The sequence below is a fragment of the Echinops telfairi genome, unplaced genomic scaffold, assembly GCF_000313985.2.
Source record: "Echinops telfairi isolate 266 unplaced genomic scaffold, ASM31398v2 ScPeMD7_7427;HRSCAF=8465, whole genome shotgun sequence".
In the NCBI taxonomy this organism is placed as follows: Eukaryota; Metazoa; Chordata; class Mammalia; order Afrosoricida; family Tenrecidae; genus Echinops; species Echinops telfairi.
Window position 1 is genome coordinate 12,254,466 of NW_022111327.1, and position 17,957 is coordinate 12,272,422.

Genomic DNA, 17,957 nt, shown 5'->3' on the forward strand with positions numbered 1-17,957 from the left:
TGAGAAACGATGTACAAATGCGCTTTACACAATTTATGTGTGTATGGATTGGGATAACAGTTGTATGAGCCCCTAATAAAATGTTAAAAAAATAAATTAATTAATTAAAAAAATAAATAAATAAAAGAAAAAAAATAAAGAAGTGATACCATTTGTGACACGTAGAAAATTATTTGGTTTTAAAGGAAGTATTATCTATTTGAAAATAACATGGACTAAAAAGACTTTGAATATTACCTAGAAGGTGGATCATTTTTCCAAAGTAGGGAATAGATACAGGCAATCAATAACCACCACCAACAAAAAAAAGGAATGTTATGACGCCGAGAGGAAGTAGGGATGGAGAAAAGAAAGCACAGAATCTATTTTTTTTTGTTCTTGTTCAATTTTATCCACAGTTTCCTTCGGTAATATACATTTACTGTTCCATTTATTTTTAAATGCATCAGAAAATCAATTATGATAGCTCTGTGACCAATACAAACATTTCTGAATGCTTTAAAAATTTCAGTTAGAAAAGTCATTAAACTAGTGTTCTGTAAGGAAAATTATTAAACAAACAGTAATGCATTTTTATTCCTTATTTTAATCCTAACATATCCAACATCACTTATTCTTTCTTGTGCCAAACAGTAATAAAGTGTAACAGAAGTAGCTATTCAGTTTATGTTTTATGGCCTAATAAAATACTTTAGTTTGATAACTCAACCTTCATCAAATCACAAATCCAATTGAAATTAGTGATAATCATTGGCAATTCAATACTTGATGAGGTAAATATATCATAACCGTAAAAACATTTAGAATAATTTTTACACTTCAAAAACTACTAAGGGAAAGACATCCGAGCCATGGTATCATGCCCTCGTTGGGCAACTGTGCTATGTAACTGCCTTCAAGATGAGGTAAAGAGCAATGATGAGAACCTCAGATGAAGCTATCTTTAGTGAACATTGGATTTGCAGTAAAGAATGCTACAAGTGAGGTTCTGGAGTATTTTCTCTTGGAAATAATAACTAAATGCCAAGTAAGTGAAATGCGATAAGGAAATGGCCTACAAATTCACTTACAATTCAACAACATTAAACAAGAAAATATCTGTAAAACCTTTAACATCTAGATTAATAATATAAATTTCTAAAATATGATTAACTATGAAAGCAGTATGAATGGTCACCATAGCTTTAATGGTCACTTTCTTTGTAACATTGTCAAGATTCTATGCTAAAAACGAATTATTTAGTTGCCATTCCTCACCTATGTTACCCAAATTTCCACAAAATATTATGTCACTGAGATTTTTCTCAGATTCGACTTAAAAATAGCCAATTACTCCTTCGGATTCCTTGTCCTTCAGATCTAAACATGGGTCTGAGCGGCTGAAACAGAAGGAAAAGTAAAACTGAAGTGGACTTGGAGTCTTCAATAACGTACAAGTTCATTTCAAACACAGGAAAAATAGTCAATTACTTCAGAATATTTAAAGTAATAAATTACTAAAAATGATTTCATTTTAAAATCTTATAGCCACAAGTAGCTTTGATTCTTTAGAAACTCTAATCTAACCTTTTGGAAATATAAAGAATACACCTATATTCTAAAAAGCCAAAATTCAATTAGAAGGCTTCATGCCAATGAATCAAAAGAAGTAGTTATTCCTCCACCAACCCTTACTTTACCATTTGGCACACTAGTTATTGACCTTTGATATAAACCCTTTGAAACAGGCCAACAATTTTAATAAGTTGCATCCATATTAAGAGGTAATAAGTGCAAACAATTACATATTTAAAATTGGATATTCGATTGGCTACTACAAAAGTATTAAGATTCTTCTATAGGAAATTGAGTTACTCATTTATGTTTTTGGAAAATTCCAGCACTACTACCAACTTAAATTTATCCGTATCTAAATTAATCAGGGACTTTACCTAACATACATAGCTATGAATATATTTAAAGAATATTTTGTGTCTAATTCAACATTGAGTTAAGAACCAATGAAATTTATAGGATCGACAAATGGCCAAAATTGAAATAAACACCTTAATTGCCGCTCTCTGAGTGTAGCTAAAAACAGGACTGATGTAATATTCCTGAAAGTCAATATATAAACCCAAACTTTGGCAGTTTTATCAAAACATCCTTGATAATTAGTACTTCACTAGTTCTCAGATACCCTACTGCTTTGTGTAAGGTTTTTACTACAGAAATAAAATATTCTTCAAATAATACATTTTCAAAGATTAAATTTAGGAAAATTAAATAGCATAAATAAAGCATATTAACATTTTTGCTGACAGTATGAAATAACCAATTTAAGAAAAAATGCAATGGACTAAATTTAAAAAAAGATAAATGTTACAATGTGAGATATACTTAAATCCTCACATATTACTGACCTTATAAAATCTACTAAAATATTTTAAAGTTCCATTGACTCTATTAATACATAAAAAGAAACTGCAAAAATGCTTAAGACTATATAAAAGTCATCAATTACACAGGCACTTCACATGTAAACAATCTACAGTCCAACTTAAAAAGATTTTGGCACCAACCTATAATACTAAAAGAATTTAATGTAAAGCCAGAGTTGCTTTTTTTTGCTAGAAAACTAAAACCAAAAATTGAAGAAATTATGTCTAAACTAGGAGTGTATTAAAGGATTCAAATGCAGACTGGTTTTAAATCAGTAAAAAAAAAGTATTACCTTTTCCAGATATTTACTAGTATGGTATGGTGTGTAAAAAATTAAACTTAAGATTAATAGTAAATTGAAATTATTTTCAGAATTTAGTATCATTCTACTTTATTTTAAAAAGAACCAAAGTTGTCAGATGACTCAGAAAAAAAGAGAATTTGAATGTATCAAAAATTCTTATCAAATTAAAAGTCTTCTCAAAAAGAGTTTGGGCAATTCAAAGTCTAATTTGGATATTTATCATATGATTTTTTTAAATTCTAAAGCTTGATCTAATTAAACTCTTTTGATTCGATATTTTTATTCATTAACTTGAGATAGTTTAAATCATTTCAAATAAATGAAACTATACACTTATGATTTTAAAAGGTTGTTATTAAGCCACAGATAGCTGAGATGCCTTGGTTGTAGGTAATTCAAGAAGAGCCTGAACCGTAACACCAACTTTCACAAGACCTCGTTCTTCCAAAATATGATGAGGTAAACAGAGTCTTTCCTGAAAAATGAAAACATGATGGTTGAGTATTCACATTGTAAAATTGTACAGTAAAACGTGACTTCAGCAAAAGTCCAGTATGAATGGATAGGTCAGAACCAAATTTTTAACATATGACAAAAATTATATACTTTTTCTGATAAATATTATCACCTAGAATGATTCCTAGCTTGTCTTTAGAATTATAAAGAAGGGAAAAAATGTTACATCTACCCCAATTGTAAGTTCCAGTCATACACAAATGTTCCCAGCAACTTTGGGGAAATGGAAACAGGTCAATGAATCAACAAAGTTATAGGCACATAAGGAATAAAGGATGCATACATGCAACAACAGGAAGGCCTCTTCAAAGAATTCACGGAATAAAAGAAGCTATAAAATTGGGTGAGTCTTATGGTTCCATTTATACAAAACTCTAGAAAATGCAAACCCATTAAGAGTCACAGAAAGCAGAACAGTGGCTGCCTGGGGAGAAAAGAATTACAGAGCAGCCTGATGAAACCTTTCAGGGTAACGGGCAAGCTCACTGTTGGGACTGTGGGGATACTTTCGCAATATATACATACTTCCTGATAAATTAAACTGTACACATTATGCACATTCTTTTGTATGTCACTTATAGCTCACTAAAGCTATTACCATTCCTATTTTCAAAGAAATTAAGAGTACAAAACAGGAATACAAAAACATTTTGATTCATTTCTTAAAGGTCATATTGTCAAACATCTTGTGTGTCAATTCCAACTCTCATTGACCCACGGCAACCTGAGAAGCAACTGGTAGGTTTGCACCAACAAGCTTTCGCTTATTAGATAAACATTTAAGTAAATATATAAAACATCCTAATATATTACTAAAATTTATACTATGACATTTAAAGTACAGTGTAAAGCATCATAGCTGTTCTAGGCAAGCATAAAGACATCATTAGAGAATAGCATGTCGCTTCCAAAATCAAATAATAATTTATCATCTGCTTCTCAATAAATGGTATTTATTTGCTGAGGAAAGTGGTAAAAGTGGAATCTATAGGCAATATTACAACCCAATTGTGATCTGCTAACAGTGCCACTAATTGCAAGGCCATCAGTTCAAATCAACCAGTAGCTCTGCGGGAGAAAGATGCTCTCTGCTCCCATAAGGACTTAGAATCTCAGAAACACAAAGGGGCAGTCCTACCATGTCCCGTTGGGTCACTATGAGTTTGAATCAATTCAAGGGCAATGGGTTTGGGCGACTTTTCAGAGCCATGTCCTCTTAATAATTGTGTTTGGCTTAGGCTTACAGTGATCTCAAAAAGAGCAATAGTTTAATTATACATGTATTATACAATTAGAATATTGCTTGAAATCTTAATTTTATAGTGCAATTATTATGTGAAACATAAGGCAACTCCTACAAATTTCAGTTTCTCGTGTGTGTGTATGTGTGTGACATCCTAATATGTCACTAAAATTTATACTTTGCCATTTAAAGTAAAGCTTAAATCACTATTCGAATCTTCCTAACTGATTCTCCTTATGGATTTGCAAAAGGGTACAAACACCTACCAGAGAGTAAAATGATATTAATAATGACATCATAACCAAGGAATAACATAGGCACTAAACTAGGCTTATTCAATGATTAGAAAATGTTTTCACAAGTAGCTTTTATAAAAGTAACAAACTAGATAGCTACAGCATAGAGCCAGAATTTAATAGAGGGTACCAAGGAATGGTATGTGTTTTATGTTCAAGAAGCATTACCTATCCCTATTTTGAAAATGAAGAATCTCAGTTTTCCAGAAATAAGTTAATAAGTTAATGATCATTTTGTTAGACACATCACAATTACCTGTGAGACGCCCAATTTTTTACAAGCATCAAGAAAATTCTCTACATTTCTTCGGCATTTTGCCATGCTTAGTTTAGGCTGTAAAGGAAGGAAAAAAACCTTATTTTTCCAGGCATTAGTAAGTGAAAATCTTCCAAAACAAATAATTGAATGTACTGAGATTATTTTAAAACAGCTCTGAGTTTTATCCTCCTTTCGAAAATGTATTAATTGTACACAAAACTTACCACTGCTGCTGATGGCACATGAATGCTAGCGACAGATCGTGGCCTTATGTGATTGGCTAAATGGCACAGAACAACCCCATCCATCAGTGCAGCTCCGATGTCATCAGGTAAAATTACTTTTAACCTGGACTCAAGGTTCTACAATAAAAAATGGGTATAAATCACATATTTTCTTTTTCAGCAGTTTCATGAGCACTTTATCCACATGTCACACAATTCAATTATTCAATTATATCAAAGTCATATAATTCTCACCACATTCAATTATAGAACATTTTCTTCTTTCCTGTACTCATTGTTATTCATGTGACTATTATTCTTTTTCTAATTGTAAATCACAGATTTCCTATCTAAACATGTTACATATTTATATTATTAACTAGGATATAATAATAAATATTGAAGGTCATTGAAAATAAAATGCATAGACCTTATTAATTTTTTCAAGTCAAACCCTTTTCAACAAAGTAGCTAGGCAAGGTCAAACTGACTTACATTTCGAAGTTGTCGTATTTGCTCGCGTTCTTCTCGTAAATGTTCCATCTTTCTTCTCATTGTGAATCCAGGATCTGCTGCTCCATATTCCTGGCGAGACGAGCGGCTAAAAGCTATAGGAAGAGAAATCCCCTAACTTATTACAAAGCTAATCATGAAGTAACCATCAATGGGGAAAGAGGTATGATAAAAACTAATACAAAACTGCAGATTACACTCTTACTTATTGATACATTCTAAAATTTTTACAAAATATATTTGAATGCCTCTATCTAATGGAAAGTAATAGGGAAGAAATGTATAATGATTTCTCCCACCTGTACAGGAGCTTCTTTAAACCTAAGTTATGAGAAAATTATGATCTGGATTAAAAAGGCCTCTTCAACACAATTCAGTCTTTTTATTATCTTTAATGAAAACAAATTATTCTTGAAGGTCAATGCAGTTATTCAGGAATAAAAACTGTCATTCAATACCTTGCCAAATCACAAGGACCCATTTGCTTTTGGCTTGTCAAATGTGAAAAGATCCTTTATACCTATAGGAGTGCTATCATTTCATACAGTGTTTGGTCTGCTGGCAGGGTGGTCATTCATAGAGAAGAAATCAGACTGCAGTATGTCTAGGGTCAAAAGCTGAGATTTCAGGGGCTTGGAGGTAAAAAGGAAGAAAGAGATGGGGAAAGGGAATTGGAAAGACAAATGAGGTTACGAGAAAATGATTTTTTGGTGAGGGGAAAGAATCCACGTGCACTTAAAACAATGGAATCCATCCCATTTACCTGGGAAACTAGTTTTATTACACAACCCATACATTTGATTTACAGAATATAAAATTACCTGATCTAGGCTTCAGGCCGAAAGGACCATGGGAAAAGCCATCAGTTCTGTCATATTCCTACAAATAGAAAACAAATAGAACCTCATTTCCCTCCAAAATAATCAAAGTAGTTATTCTAATTCTTTTTCTTAATATTGAGAAGTACTTATTTTTCCGATGGTTAGTAGAGAAAGATAACGTGCATTTTTATTCAAGTGAACACATTTCAAGGGTGCAAAGTTAGTAAACATGTGCTGATTCATGTGGCTACAGGCCTCTTATAGTACAAGGAGCGTGTACATGCACACGATTACTAAAGTGTATAAAACAAATGCTAATTTCTTGAATGATGATCTAGATTAAAATCTCCCCCAAAATAAGCTCCCAAAAAAGATAGGTAAATTTAGCAATGTTTAGTCAGTATCTACTATGAACTTAGTGGGTACTCTGAGGCCAGTGTACAGATTCAGTCTAATAGGATATGCCAAGCGGTGGATGGCAAATTATGATTTCTTCTACTTAAATTCACATTGCTTCAAAATGCTTTCACATAGATCAGTGTCCTGTGAAAAGAATGGTGGTAAATCTAAAGCAGAAACAACAGAATTTGGAATCAGAAAGTTGAGGGTAAGTTTGGGGCAAAAAATTTCATTTCTATGTGATGTTTACTTCTTAAAGTGGGGTTAGTATGAAGCTTAAATAGATAACTAAAGGAAAGCACTTTGTAAATTGCAAGGTAGAAAAAGAATCCAGTGTTAGCAGCACCTTATTTAGTCTATGCAACAACTATGGGAGAGAGGTAGGGCCTGAAGAAGCCCTGGTGGCAATACTGGCTGAGTGTCCAGCTGCTAACCAACAAGCTGGAACCCACCAGCCACCCCATGAGAGAAAGAGGTCTGCTTCCACCCCAATCTCAGCCTCAGAAACGCCTATGGGCATTTCTACTGAGTGTGCTGCAGTCACTATGAGTCAGAACCGACTCGCCTACAATGGGTTTGGGTTGAGCTCTAGTTACTTCTCCACTATTTACTGACTGGTTTGGGGGAAATGCATCAATCTCTTCCACTGAAAAATTATCAGGATGACATCTAGCTCATAGAACTAACTTTAGGTTCAAATGCACAGGTTCATATATGGTTAATGGTCAAGCACCACACTAATTGTTTTTCACCGTTGTCCTTTTACAGATGAAATAGAATCAATTGAAATTTCTGTGAAGCTTCTGCTGATTCACACGAGACAGACAGTTCAACTGGAACAGCAACCGAAGGACACGCTCACCACCTTTGTCATCCTCACGCCTCACAGCATTTTGGTGGAAGGGTTATCAATTTGTAGGCAAAAATGTCACTTGTCCAAATGCAAGCAAAATGTATTATAAAACCAAAATTTGATAAAATTGTCATTAGCACACTCACTGGTGAGCAGATATTGCAACACAAAGCAACTAGGCAATTACATAGTCACGTGCATGAATTTGTGATAGCTGAAATTAAGTAAAAAGTTTATAGAAGCATGTGACAAAATAATTTTTAGGATATCCTAATTTTGATTATTTTCCAAAAGAAATTTCCCTTTGCCTGACAAATAAATAATTTAGAAATATGCTTACCATACTAAAGTAATACATCTAAAGAATATACAAATAAATTCTGGCTTCTAAAGAAAAGTAACAAGCCCTGTATATAATGAAATACTATCCATTTAACCAAAGTTATAGAGTGGATTTTGATGAGCGAAGTTCAAATTCACTGAATGAATGCATAACCATTTATGTCCTAATGCCAATACACTTGGAAAATACTAAATAAGGTAATCTGAAGTAGTAACAATGCTGTCTAGAATACTTTAAATTTATCTCATTGTAAAGCAGTAAAATTTAACTTCTGGTATATTAAAATTAGTAGTCACTCAAACCACAAGAGCATTTGGCCAAGAAGTCACAAAATACAGCCTTCATATACATGCCTTCTCCTCATGCCACCGCCCTGAGGCCTCTAATTCCAGGAAATGTGTACCCTCCTGTCGATAGGAACAACCCACTGCAGGGATGTTTCTCGTGGAAAAAGGACGTTTCTTTTGCATTGTTTGTAGGCCCAATTGGTTACAAGAAAAACCAACGGCTATTGCACAATGCTGAACTAGTTTTTCAAAATTACAAATTTTAAGTTCTTCTTAAAACCCATCATTTATTTCAAAGCATGGATGAATTAGAAAGCATATATAGAGTGAATTATTTTCTAGGATCAATATACATTTTCTAGTAACTAAATCCTATGCTGACAAGTAGTATTTAATGGAGCATTAGTATTTGTACAAAAAGATCATATTCTTAGAATTTTTCTAAGACTAGACACTTTGTACAAACAAAGCTATCGCAGGTTTTAAAATATGGCTGAATAAGGTACATAGCCAAAAAAGAAAAAAAGATGAGGCTAGAGAGCAGAGACCAGATCGAAACACACATAAACACACATATAAAAACAGAACATGTACCTCAGATGACACTGGAGACTGTGGTGACATATTAGCATTATCACTGTCTTGCTAAAATATAAAAATAAAAAGATGCAAGATGAAATTAAAATATGAATAACGACTTGAACATATAAAAAGAAAACTGAAACTTGTTTTGATCAACTGCTAAAGAAAGAATCCAAAATAAACCATCTAGCACCTTGTGATTCAAAGTGTGGCCAATGGATCATCAGCAGTGGCACCTGCTGAGTGCTTATTAGAAATGCTGAATCTCAGGCTCCACTCAAGACCTACAGAAGCTCAATGTGCCTTTCAATAAGATGCCCACGTGATCTTTAAGGACTTTGAATATTTGAGAAGCATTGATAAAATCACATAAAATTTGTTTCCACCAATGTTTGATTATCACAAATGAAACATGGTTTCAAATGTCTTTCACAAGGACCCACAAATGAGTTATTAGGACAGGAGCTCAGGACCATAGTCTCAGGGGACACTAAGGTCAACTGATATAACAGTCTACCAAAAATGTGGTCCACACTCTACTCTGGTGAGTAGCAATTAGTGGTCTTAAAAGTTGTGAGTGCCCATGTAAGATGGAATTATTGGGTGTCTCTCCATCTGGAGCAAAGAAGAATGAAGAATATCAAAAGACACATGGAAACAATTAGTCCAGAGAACTGGTGGATAACATAAACCCTAGGATCCACAATCCTGAGGCCAGAAGAACTAGATGGTGCCCAGCTACCATGGCTCACTGTTCTAAAAGGGATCACAGTAAGAGGTCTCGATAGAATGGGAGAAAAATGTGGAGCAAAATTCAAAATCACAAAAACAGACCAGGCTTATCGGTCTGATAGAGACTTGTGGGAACCCCCAAGACTGTGGCCCTTAGTCACCATGAAGGTCTGAAACGAAACTCAAACCTGTAAGGCGAATAAGTCCAGTGAAGTTCACACTCATTAGAACAATCAACCATACAAGATCAAAAAGGCAGCATAAAAGCTCAGAAATCAGGAAGGGATATAAAAGAAAGTGGGAGGAGCGCTTTTACACTGTGGGGCTTGCAATCAAAGCCACAAAATAAAGAGTGTCTGAGTTATTTAATGAAAAACCAATTTGGCCTGTAAGTTTCAACACAAACCACACCAAATAATAATAATCCATGTATTCCAATAAATCCTGAAATAAAAATAGCAACAATGTATCATAATCTGAGACACGTATGAAAGGACCTAAGAACTCCATCACCCCATATAAGAAATTCACCTGGAACATGGAACATATTAATATAGACTTAGATATCATTACAAATCGTTCTATTACATCAAACAAGGCTAAATGAGCCAAGATTTCTAAATGACTTTTACTGACTTCCAAATACAAAACCCTGAGATTTAATCTTGTAGATGCGTAGCACATCTGTGTCTATTCAAGGTTAAATGTCAAGATGGTGTTTTTAACATGTATACCAAATACATGCAAAGCAAAATATTCAGACAAGTTATTAATAATAAATTGGTGTTTCTTAATCAGCTATTATATATCAAGGACTGTGCTAGACACTGAGCGTATCGAAGTTTAGTGAAAGAGCCACTCCTGCATCTCTCTAGATTTAGAGAGAAAATAGGGACACATGCACAGGTGATATAACATCCTTAAGACAACAGTAGAGCTAGGCATAACATTAGGAGGCACAAATAAGAAATCAGTAGTGGAGAAAAGGAACTCATGGCAATTTCATAAAAGTAAAAAGTGCGTACGAACTAAGGTTCAGGAAGTGGCTACCAGAACATGAAGAGAACAACATCCCAAGATGAGAATAAAACAGAAACAAATCCAATAAATCAATAAATAGAAAGATAAACAGAGAAAACCTTTGCATGCTAAGGTGAAAAGATAGGCAAGTTGTTTTGTCAAGAAGGCTCTAGGGTTTGCCCACAAAGGGATGGGCAGATACTGAAGGTTTATAGACAGGGAAATGGCCTGATGGCTATTTGTGTTCTTCAAAACTATCATTCTGGATGCTGACAGGAGAACAGACAACAGAATGAGAGAAGAGCAAGGAAGCTATACGGTAGTCTAGACAAGAAAGGACCGACCAGGGACTGAAAGAGTAGAAAGTGAGGGATGAATTCCAAACATTTCAGTAGCAGAAAAGAAACAAAAAAGGGCAGTAGGTCATGGTGATTTATTAGATGCACAAGCTAAAACTACTAAGAGGAATGAGGGGGAGGACAAGCTGGTGAACATACTCTGTAAAGGGCCAGACACAAATATTTTTTAAAAATATAAATATTTATTGCCTATAAAGGCAAATAGAGGTCAATGTGGCAACTACTCAACTCTGCCACTGTAGCACAAAAGCAGCCATACATAAACAAGTTAGGCGATTCCAATAAACTTTAAACCTTAAGCGGTGGGTCACACGCAGCCCATAGATTGTAAGTTGCCAGCCCTCGCTCTAGCTGAATGACATATGGTAGTGCCATTAATTCAGTGGTTCTCAACCTTGGCTGCACATTAAACTCCAGGAGATATTTGAAATGTTCGTTGCCTAAGTCATGAAACTAGAATATCTGGGAGTAAACTGACAACAGACTTTTCAAAGCTTACTGGATCATTCAAATGTGGAGGGAAGATTGAGAACCACTGCACCAGATGATAGACGCTAATGGATATATTCAGTAGAGATTCTGAGCAAGTAGAAAAATGATAACAGATTACAATGGCCCAAAGCTCAGAGGAAAAGGATAGATTAGAGACATGTGTGAGAGGCAAAAGCAAGTACACAGTATTATTCTTGGAAGATTTGCTGATGTGGCCACAAGAAACCATGCAGTGGGCCACACCCTGGAGAGGAATATTTAATAAATAAACTGAGACTGGGGAATTGATTCTGTTCACTCACATGTAAATACTATCAAACGTACCCACACAAGACATCTAAGCGTAACCATAGATAGTAATAATGAACAGAAAATTAGCTATTGCCTAAGGTGCTTGTGATTTACCCCAGAGAGTGGTCATGGAGAGCAGAATAGATATCTAGGTTTCTAGAAAGAAATCATTATTTTCCCTGTGTGATTTCATTTCCTAATAATAAATCCTTTCAGAAGCAGTGCCAATATCCGGCATCAAATTAAACACCAATACCCCCAACCTAAAGTGTACACACGTTATTTGTGGTGAGAAGAATGTTATTATTTAAGTAGTGCTGGTATGTTGCATAAAGTGGTGTGGAGGAAAAAGTTCAAGATCCAATTTTTTCAAATCATACATAGACTTTATAGAAAGAGATGACTAAATTTCTAGAAAAATTCTCACTGGACACCAGGTTGATTAAGGGAAAGAAAAGATTGCCAAATGTAGAACAACTTCAAATTCATGAAATGTAATCAATTAATATGGCCCTTCTAGTCACAATTCCCTATGTGCTGTATTAATTCTGAACTCTACGTCTGCAGCTGCAAGCCCATTTTGGAGGGTCTGCTCTGCTGGATGCATCGACAGAATTAAGGTGGGATTAATTCTTGACCTTTGTAGTGAGTCTGAAGAAAGTCACCATTCTTTGTTTCCTTGGGGGTATACCTCTACTAAAATCATATAACAACCATATCTCTACCAAAGTCCTTCCTCTGTGTGAAAGAGCCATCTTGGACACAGGGAGAAATCCCAGGACCACAGATTAAAGAGCACATTCTAGATCGCTGACATGGTGGAGGCCGAGACCAGGTTCACCGGACTGTGGCATGGAAACCATTGTACAGAGCAAAGCAGGCAGGCCAACGCCAGAGGGCAAGGCAAGGAAGCCAGGAGACAGAACAGAGGAACAGAGCTGAGACGCAGGGCATATGAGGGGGAACTGCAGGTAGGCTGCCCGTCTCATGGAGGCAAGAGCCAAGGAACCACGTGGCTGAGAGGCTGAGGAAGAGGGAGAGACTTGGCTTCTAGCTTAGGAGAGGTACTGCTGTGGACCAATAACTTCTGAATTCTCCTAATAAAGCTCCTTAATAGTGAGTATTGTCTGTGAGTTCTGTGTGGCTATTGCAATGGTGTAGAGTGGTGTGGGAGGAATGGTTGGTGTCAGAATAGATAAAGAAAAATGGAGCTTGGATGCAGGAAGCCACAGGAGGTTGGATATGACCCCCCACCTCCAATGCCATTTACTGGGCAAAGATAAATGATGGCAAAATTATAAAAAGAAACTGAAAATTCTTGCTTGAAAGGATATATTTAAAGGACATGATGAAATTGATTATTTGTACGCCGATGCATTTTACACTGATCTAGTTACTTACACATGAAAGGTAAACACTTCAAATCATTGTTAATACCATCTTTTCTCACCTCGTCGTTTTCATGGCCACTTGAACTCTTCCTTGATGATTTATACTGAAAAAAATTCAAAGTACATGTTTATTTTTCCTTGAACATATGATGTTTATTCATAGTTTGGTACTTTGGGTAAATTCCTATCTACAAATGTAAGCAAATAGACATTTTAACTAGCAATACTACTAATAACCAACAATTATTAGAGTGCTTCCTATGTTCTAAGTAGCAGTAGCATTTGCTTCTCCGTTCCCCATATATTCAAGGTAGCTGTCTGAAGGCTGTCTTAAATTTCTCCTTTTCCGTAATTCGTTATATTCATTATGTCATCAAATCAGTTCTTTTATTATCTGTCTCATATTACTTCTTCTGAAGTTTCACAATTCCATACTATCTTACTCACTGTCATCGAGGCAATTCTGACTCATAGTGACCCTATACGGCAAAGTAGAACTGCCCCTGTGGGTGTTCAATATTGTAACACTTTGCCGGAGTGGAAAATCTCATCTTTCCCCTGAAGAGTAGCTGGTGGTTTTGAACTGCTTACATTGTTGTCAACCCAACACATAAAACTACACCACCAGGGCTCCTTCATGATCTTAGGCCCTCTTTATCTCATACGTAATCTGCAGGCTCGCTACCTAACACACCTGAGACCACTTTAAGATTGTTAAGAAACCTAACGATTTCAGGTTATTGTATAGAACCACTACATTAACTACCACACAAGAATAATCATACTGATAATAGCTAGAACTTATACTAGTATTTCCTACGTGTCAGGCTCTGGGAGAATCACCTGACATATAGTAACTCATTTAATCTTCATAATAACCCTATAGCGTAAATATTTTTATCATCTATCTCCATTTTACTCTGAGGCACAGAGGGAATGTGCTTAATGTGAAAAATGTTACGGGGAAAAATTACAGTTCTTAGAGTGATCCAAGACAGCTTGCAAATCAGTGGCAGATTAATTATCTCAAAGCATTACTTGAAACTCATGACCCTTCCTGCTGAAAATTCAACCGCTGGAGCAGTGGTTCTCAACCTTCCTATTGCCGCAACCCTTTAATACAGTTCCTCATGTTGTGGTGACCCCCAACCATAAAATTATTTCCATCACTACTTCATCACTGTTATTTTGCTAGTTATGAATCGGGCGACCCCTGTGAAAGGGCTGTTCGACCCCATAGGAGTCACGACCCGCCGGTTGACAACCACTGTGTTAGATTATGCCCAAACTTCTCTGCCTGGCTTTCAAGGTTCTATTTAGTGATTACATTTTCTACATAGCTCTATCTTCCATAGCCCTGGAAAAAAGAAATAACCTAGTTGATATCTCAACCATACAGATGGCATTACCTTATTGTTGTTGTTTTTAGGTACCATCCAGTCGACTTCAACTCACAGCGACCTCATGTCCCACAGAATGAAACACAGCCCTGCCCTGGTTCTGAGCCATCCTCCCAAGAGTTGCTATGTTTGAGCTCCCGTTCCAGTTGCAGTCTCGGTGTCAGTCCATTAATTGAGGGCCTTCCTCTTTTTCCCTGAGCCTCTCCCTTCCTTTACTTTATAGAAACCAGGCCTGGGTTCCATTGGGAAGAGTTTCTTTACAGATGATGGTGGTTGTTCGGTACTGTGAAGTCAGTTTCAACCCCCAGAGACCCCATGGACAACAGAACGAAACACTGCTCAGCCCTGCGCTATCCTCCCAATTGTTGTGGGTGAGGTCATCATTGCGCCCAGGTGTCAAGGTGTGCCTGAGCAAATCATGGCATTTTCCATCATCTCATATGCATGCCAGCTGGACAATGCATAAAGAAGCCCAGAGAAGAATTGATTCGTTGGTATTATGATGCTGGAGAAGAAGATGGAAAGCACCATTGGCAGGCAGAAGAGCAAACACATCTGTCTTGGGGGTAGTACGGCCAGGATACTCCTTAAAAATGAGGATTGAGTGACTTTTTCTTATGTACGATGGATATGTTAACAGGAGAGACCAGTCATTGGAAAAGGACATCATGCTTGGTAAAGCCGAAGATCAGACTAAAAACTGTTGTCCTAATTGACAGAAGAGACAACAGAGGAATGAATGTATCTCTTAGTATCCCGAAGGTTTGCTGAGGAGCGCTGGTGGCAGCACAGGGGCACACATGGAGCTGCTGTCCACAGTTCAACAAGCTCAACTCACCTGCTGCCTCGCGGAAGAGAGAGGAGGCTGCCTGCTCCTGTGAAGATTTAGCGTCTTGGAAACCCCAAGGGGCAGTGCTAGTCTGTCCTCTAGGGTGGCTACAAGTCGGAACTGACTCCACGGCAGTGGGTTTGAGTTTTCTCATATTGGACGGATTGTCTTCGTAGGAATTACAAATAAAGGGAGCGCATTCCTCCTTTTGTCTCTCCTGGGAATTACACCTACCATTATTTTACCAGCTGATCCAAGACATAACCTTATTGTGCCAGTCTTCCAAATAGCCACTGACTGTAGTTGGCAAGTGAGAAGAAACCTATTTGCCATCTCTAGGTAAGTTGTCCACTAAAGTCCCTTACCTTAGTTCCATTCTATTTCAAAGATTGCCATTTGAGTAAACCAAAGGCTACTATTTTGATTTATGACTGACTAAGTAGTGGTCAGCACTGTTCAAAGCACTTTAGATTATTAAATCACTCAGTAGTTATAACGACTCTGTGTTGAAAACTACTAGAATTATTTGTAGACAAAACTGAAAATTACACTCAGCATGATTGGGTGACCAGTTATTGAATTGCCAACTAAAGCCTGCAACGCAAATGGTTTGATTCTAGAAGGCCCTGCTCTTAGCCACTCCTCTTTCGAAATCTAGAATGATCAGTACGAATTTGCTAGGAGTAAGATGGCTACTGCCCATTCACATGCAGGAGAAGCACATAGGAATAAATGAGTAGAGCCTGTGCATCACAGGAAGAGAAGGTCACTGTGGCTGGTGAGGAATGTGAATTGTGGCAGGTAATTAACCAAAGGTAAGACACGGCCCATGATAATTTAATCATATAAAATACTGTCACTTCGAAATGATAATATTGACTTAGATTGTAGTATGTCAATTTTATAATACTTTGTGAAGCTTAAGAAAAAAGTTGTTGGCATCTCAGTATTTGTAGTGTCCTAACACTGACATCTTGTGACGACTGAGGAGAACTACACATCTCTTGGAAGCCGTTCCCAAACAAAACCATTTAACTTCAGCAACCAAAGCGGACTTTGAAACTACTTTAATAAGTGAGGGAGAAATTTACACTTGATGATGATTATGTACATAATGGGCACCTCGATGATCTCAGTCTGCCTCTTAGCAACTTCATAACCTAACCATCAATATAGAAGGCATGTCCAAGCCATAAAAGAAAGTTATTAAGAGATGACACTACAAAACCAAACAATTGTTTAAAGGTTCATTTTTAACCAATTGTTTAATTTGTCAAATTAGTACACAAAGATATCAGACTTCTAAAACATACAAATATTCTGGCAAGATCTGTTAAAACAAAAAATAAAAATAAGACCTTGCTTTGTACATGTTAAATTTCTCAACAAGTACACCATTAAACACAGACATGAACTTGCACTTAGCAAGAGTACAGAATTACAAAAGCAAAACATTTCGGCCTAAATAAAATCCAGAAATAAAGTGTCATTGGTTTCATAACTGATGAAAACTGCAGCATAAAACATGAATTTTAGAATCTTGACGTCCAAAAGGACCAGTGTCTATTTGAAATGATTATTCCCCCAAGCCAAAGTGTATTTAAAATTACTTCAAATGACCTAACACATTCTAATTATAAAAAGTATTCAGTATTATTAAAGTGGAGGCATATTCCAGAGTGTGTTAGTCTGAGTACTTTATAGAGAAACAAATCCAAAGAAACTCATGTATAAGAGAGAGCTTTATATAAAGGTGCACATCAAGAAAACATCCCAACCCAGTGCTGCTCAAGCCCACAAGTCCAACATTAACCCATTAACCCATATATCCAACACCAATTCACAAAGTCCTCCTCCATCTCACAAAACAGACGCAATGATGCAGACTGCAGGAGGAAAGCCGAATCAGTGAACGTGTAAGCATCTCAGCGCTGGCAGAGGTCTCCACACTGCTGCTCCAGCACCCAGGGCTGCATCAGGGTAGGTCCATGTGCCTTCTCCTCAGGGATTCCTCACAGGGAACTCGCTAAGGCAGTTGCACACTGGACCGAGCATCAGAGAGCAGGAGACCCGAGAACCAGAAAGGCGAGGCTCATTGAGCCATTTATCCCTCTCCCCTTCAATTAACCCCACATGTGTTTATCGGCCAGGTTGGCACAATAAACTAACTGTATCACAGAGCTTTGGGGTCTTTCTCATGTTGCAAAGGGCGGTTTTACTGGTTCTCTCAAAGCAGCAGTCTCCAAGGATGTCAGTAAGCTCAGTAAAGAGCAAGGCTGCTTGGAGCCGACTCTGCCGTCCCCAGGAAGCATGGCTGTGAAGTCCACAAAAATAGGACACGAGGCTCAAAGGTGTCATGTTCCACTAGTTAATGATATAACA

General features: G+C 36.6%; 1 protein-coding gene and 1 non-coding gene across 2 annotated transcripts in view; both read right to left on the bottom strand.

Annotated features, from left to right (window-relative positions):
* Positions 1-2,268: 2,268 nt before the first annotated feature.
* Positions 2,269-17,957, bottom strand: part of LRCH2 (leucine rich repeats and calponin homology domain containing 2) — a gene marked incomplete at its 5' end in the record, with an annotated part of 125,130 nt that continues 109,441 nt past the window's right edge. The window contains 7 exons of the mRNA XM_045298552.1: positions 2,269-3,200; positions 5,037-5,114; positions 5,264-5,401; positions 5,759-5,871; positions 6,598-6,655; positions 9,074-9,124; positions 13,406-13,450. Of these exons, the coding sequence (XP_045154487.1) occupies positions 3,081-3,200; positions 5,037-5,114; positions 5,264-5,401; positions 5,759-5,871; positions 6,598-6,655; positions 9,074-9,124; positions 13,406-13,450 (603 nt within the window). The remainder of the gene's footprint in view (positions 3,201-5,036; positions 5,115-5,263; positions 5,402-5,758; positions 5,872-6,597; positions 6,656-9,073; positions 9,125-13,405; positions 13,451-17,957) is intronic.
* On the bottom strand, positions 8,588-8,716 carry LOC115872648. Its single transcript, XR_004047982.1, has one exon. It is a non-coding gene; the product is annotated as a small nucleolar RNA SNORA35 (small nucleolar RNA).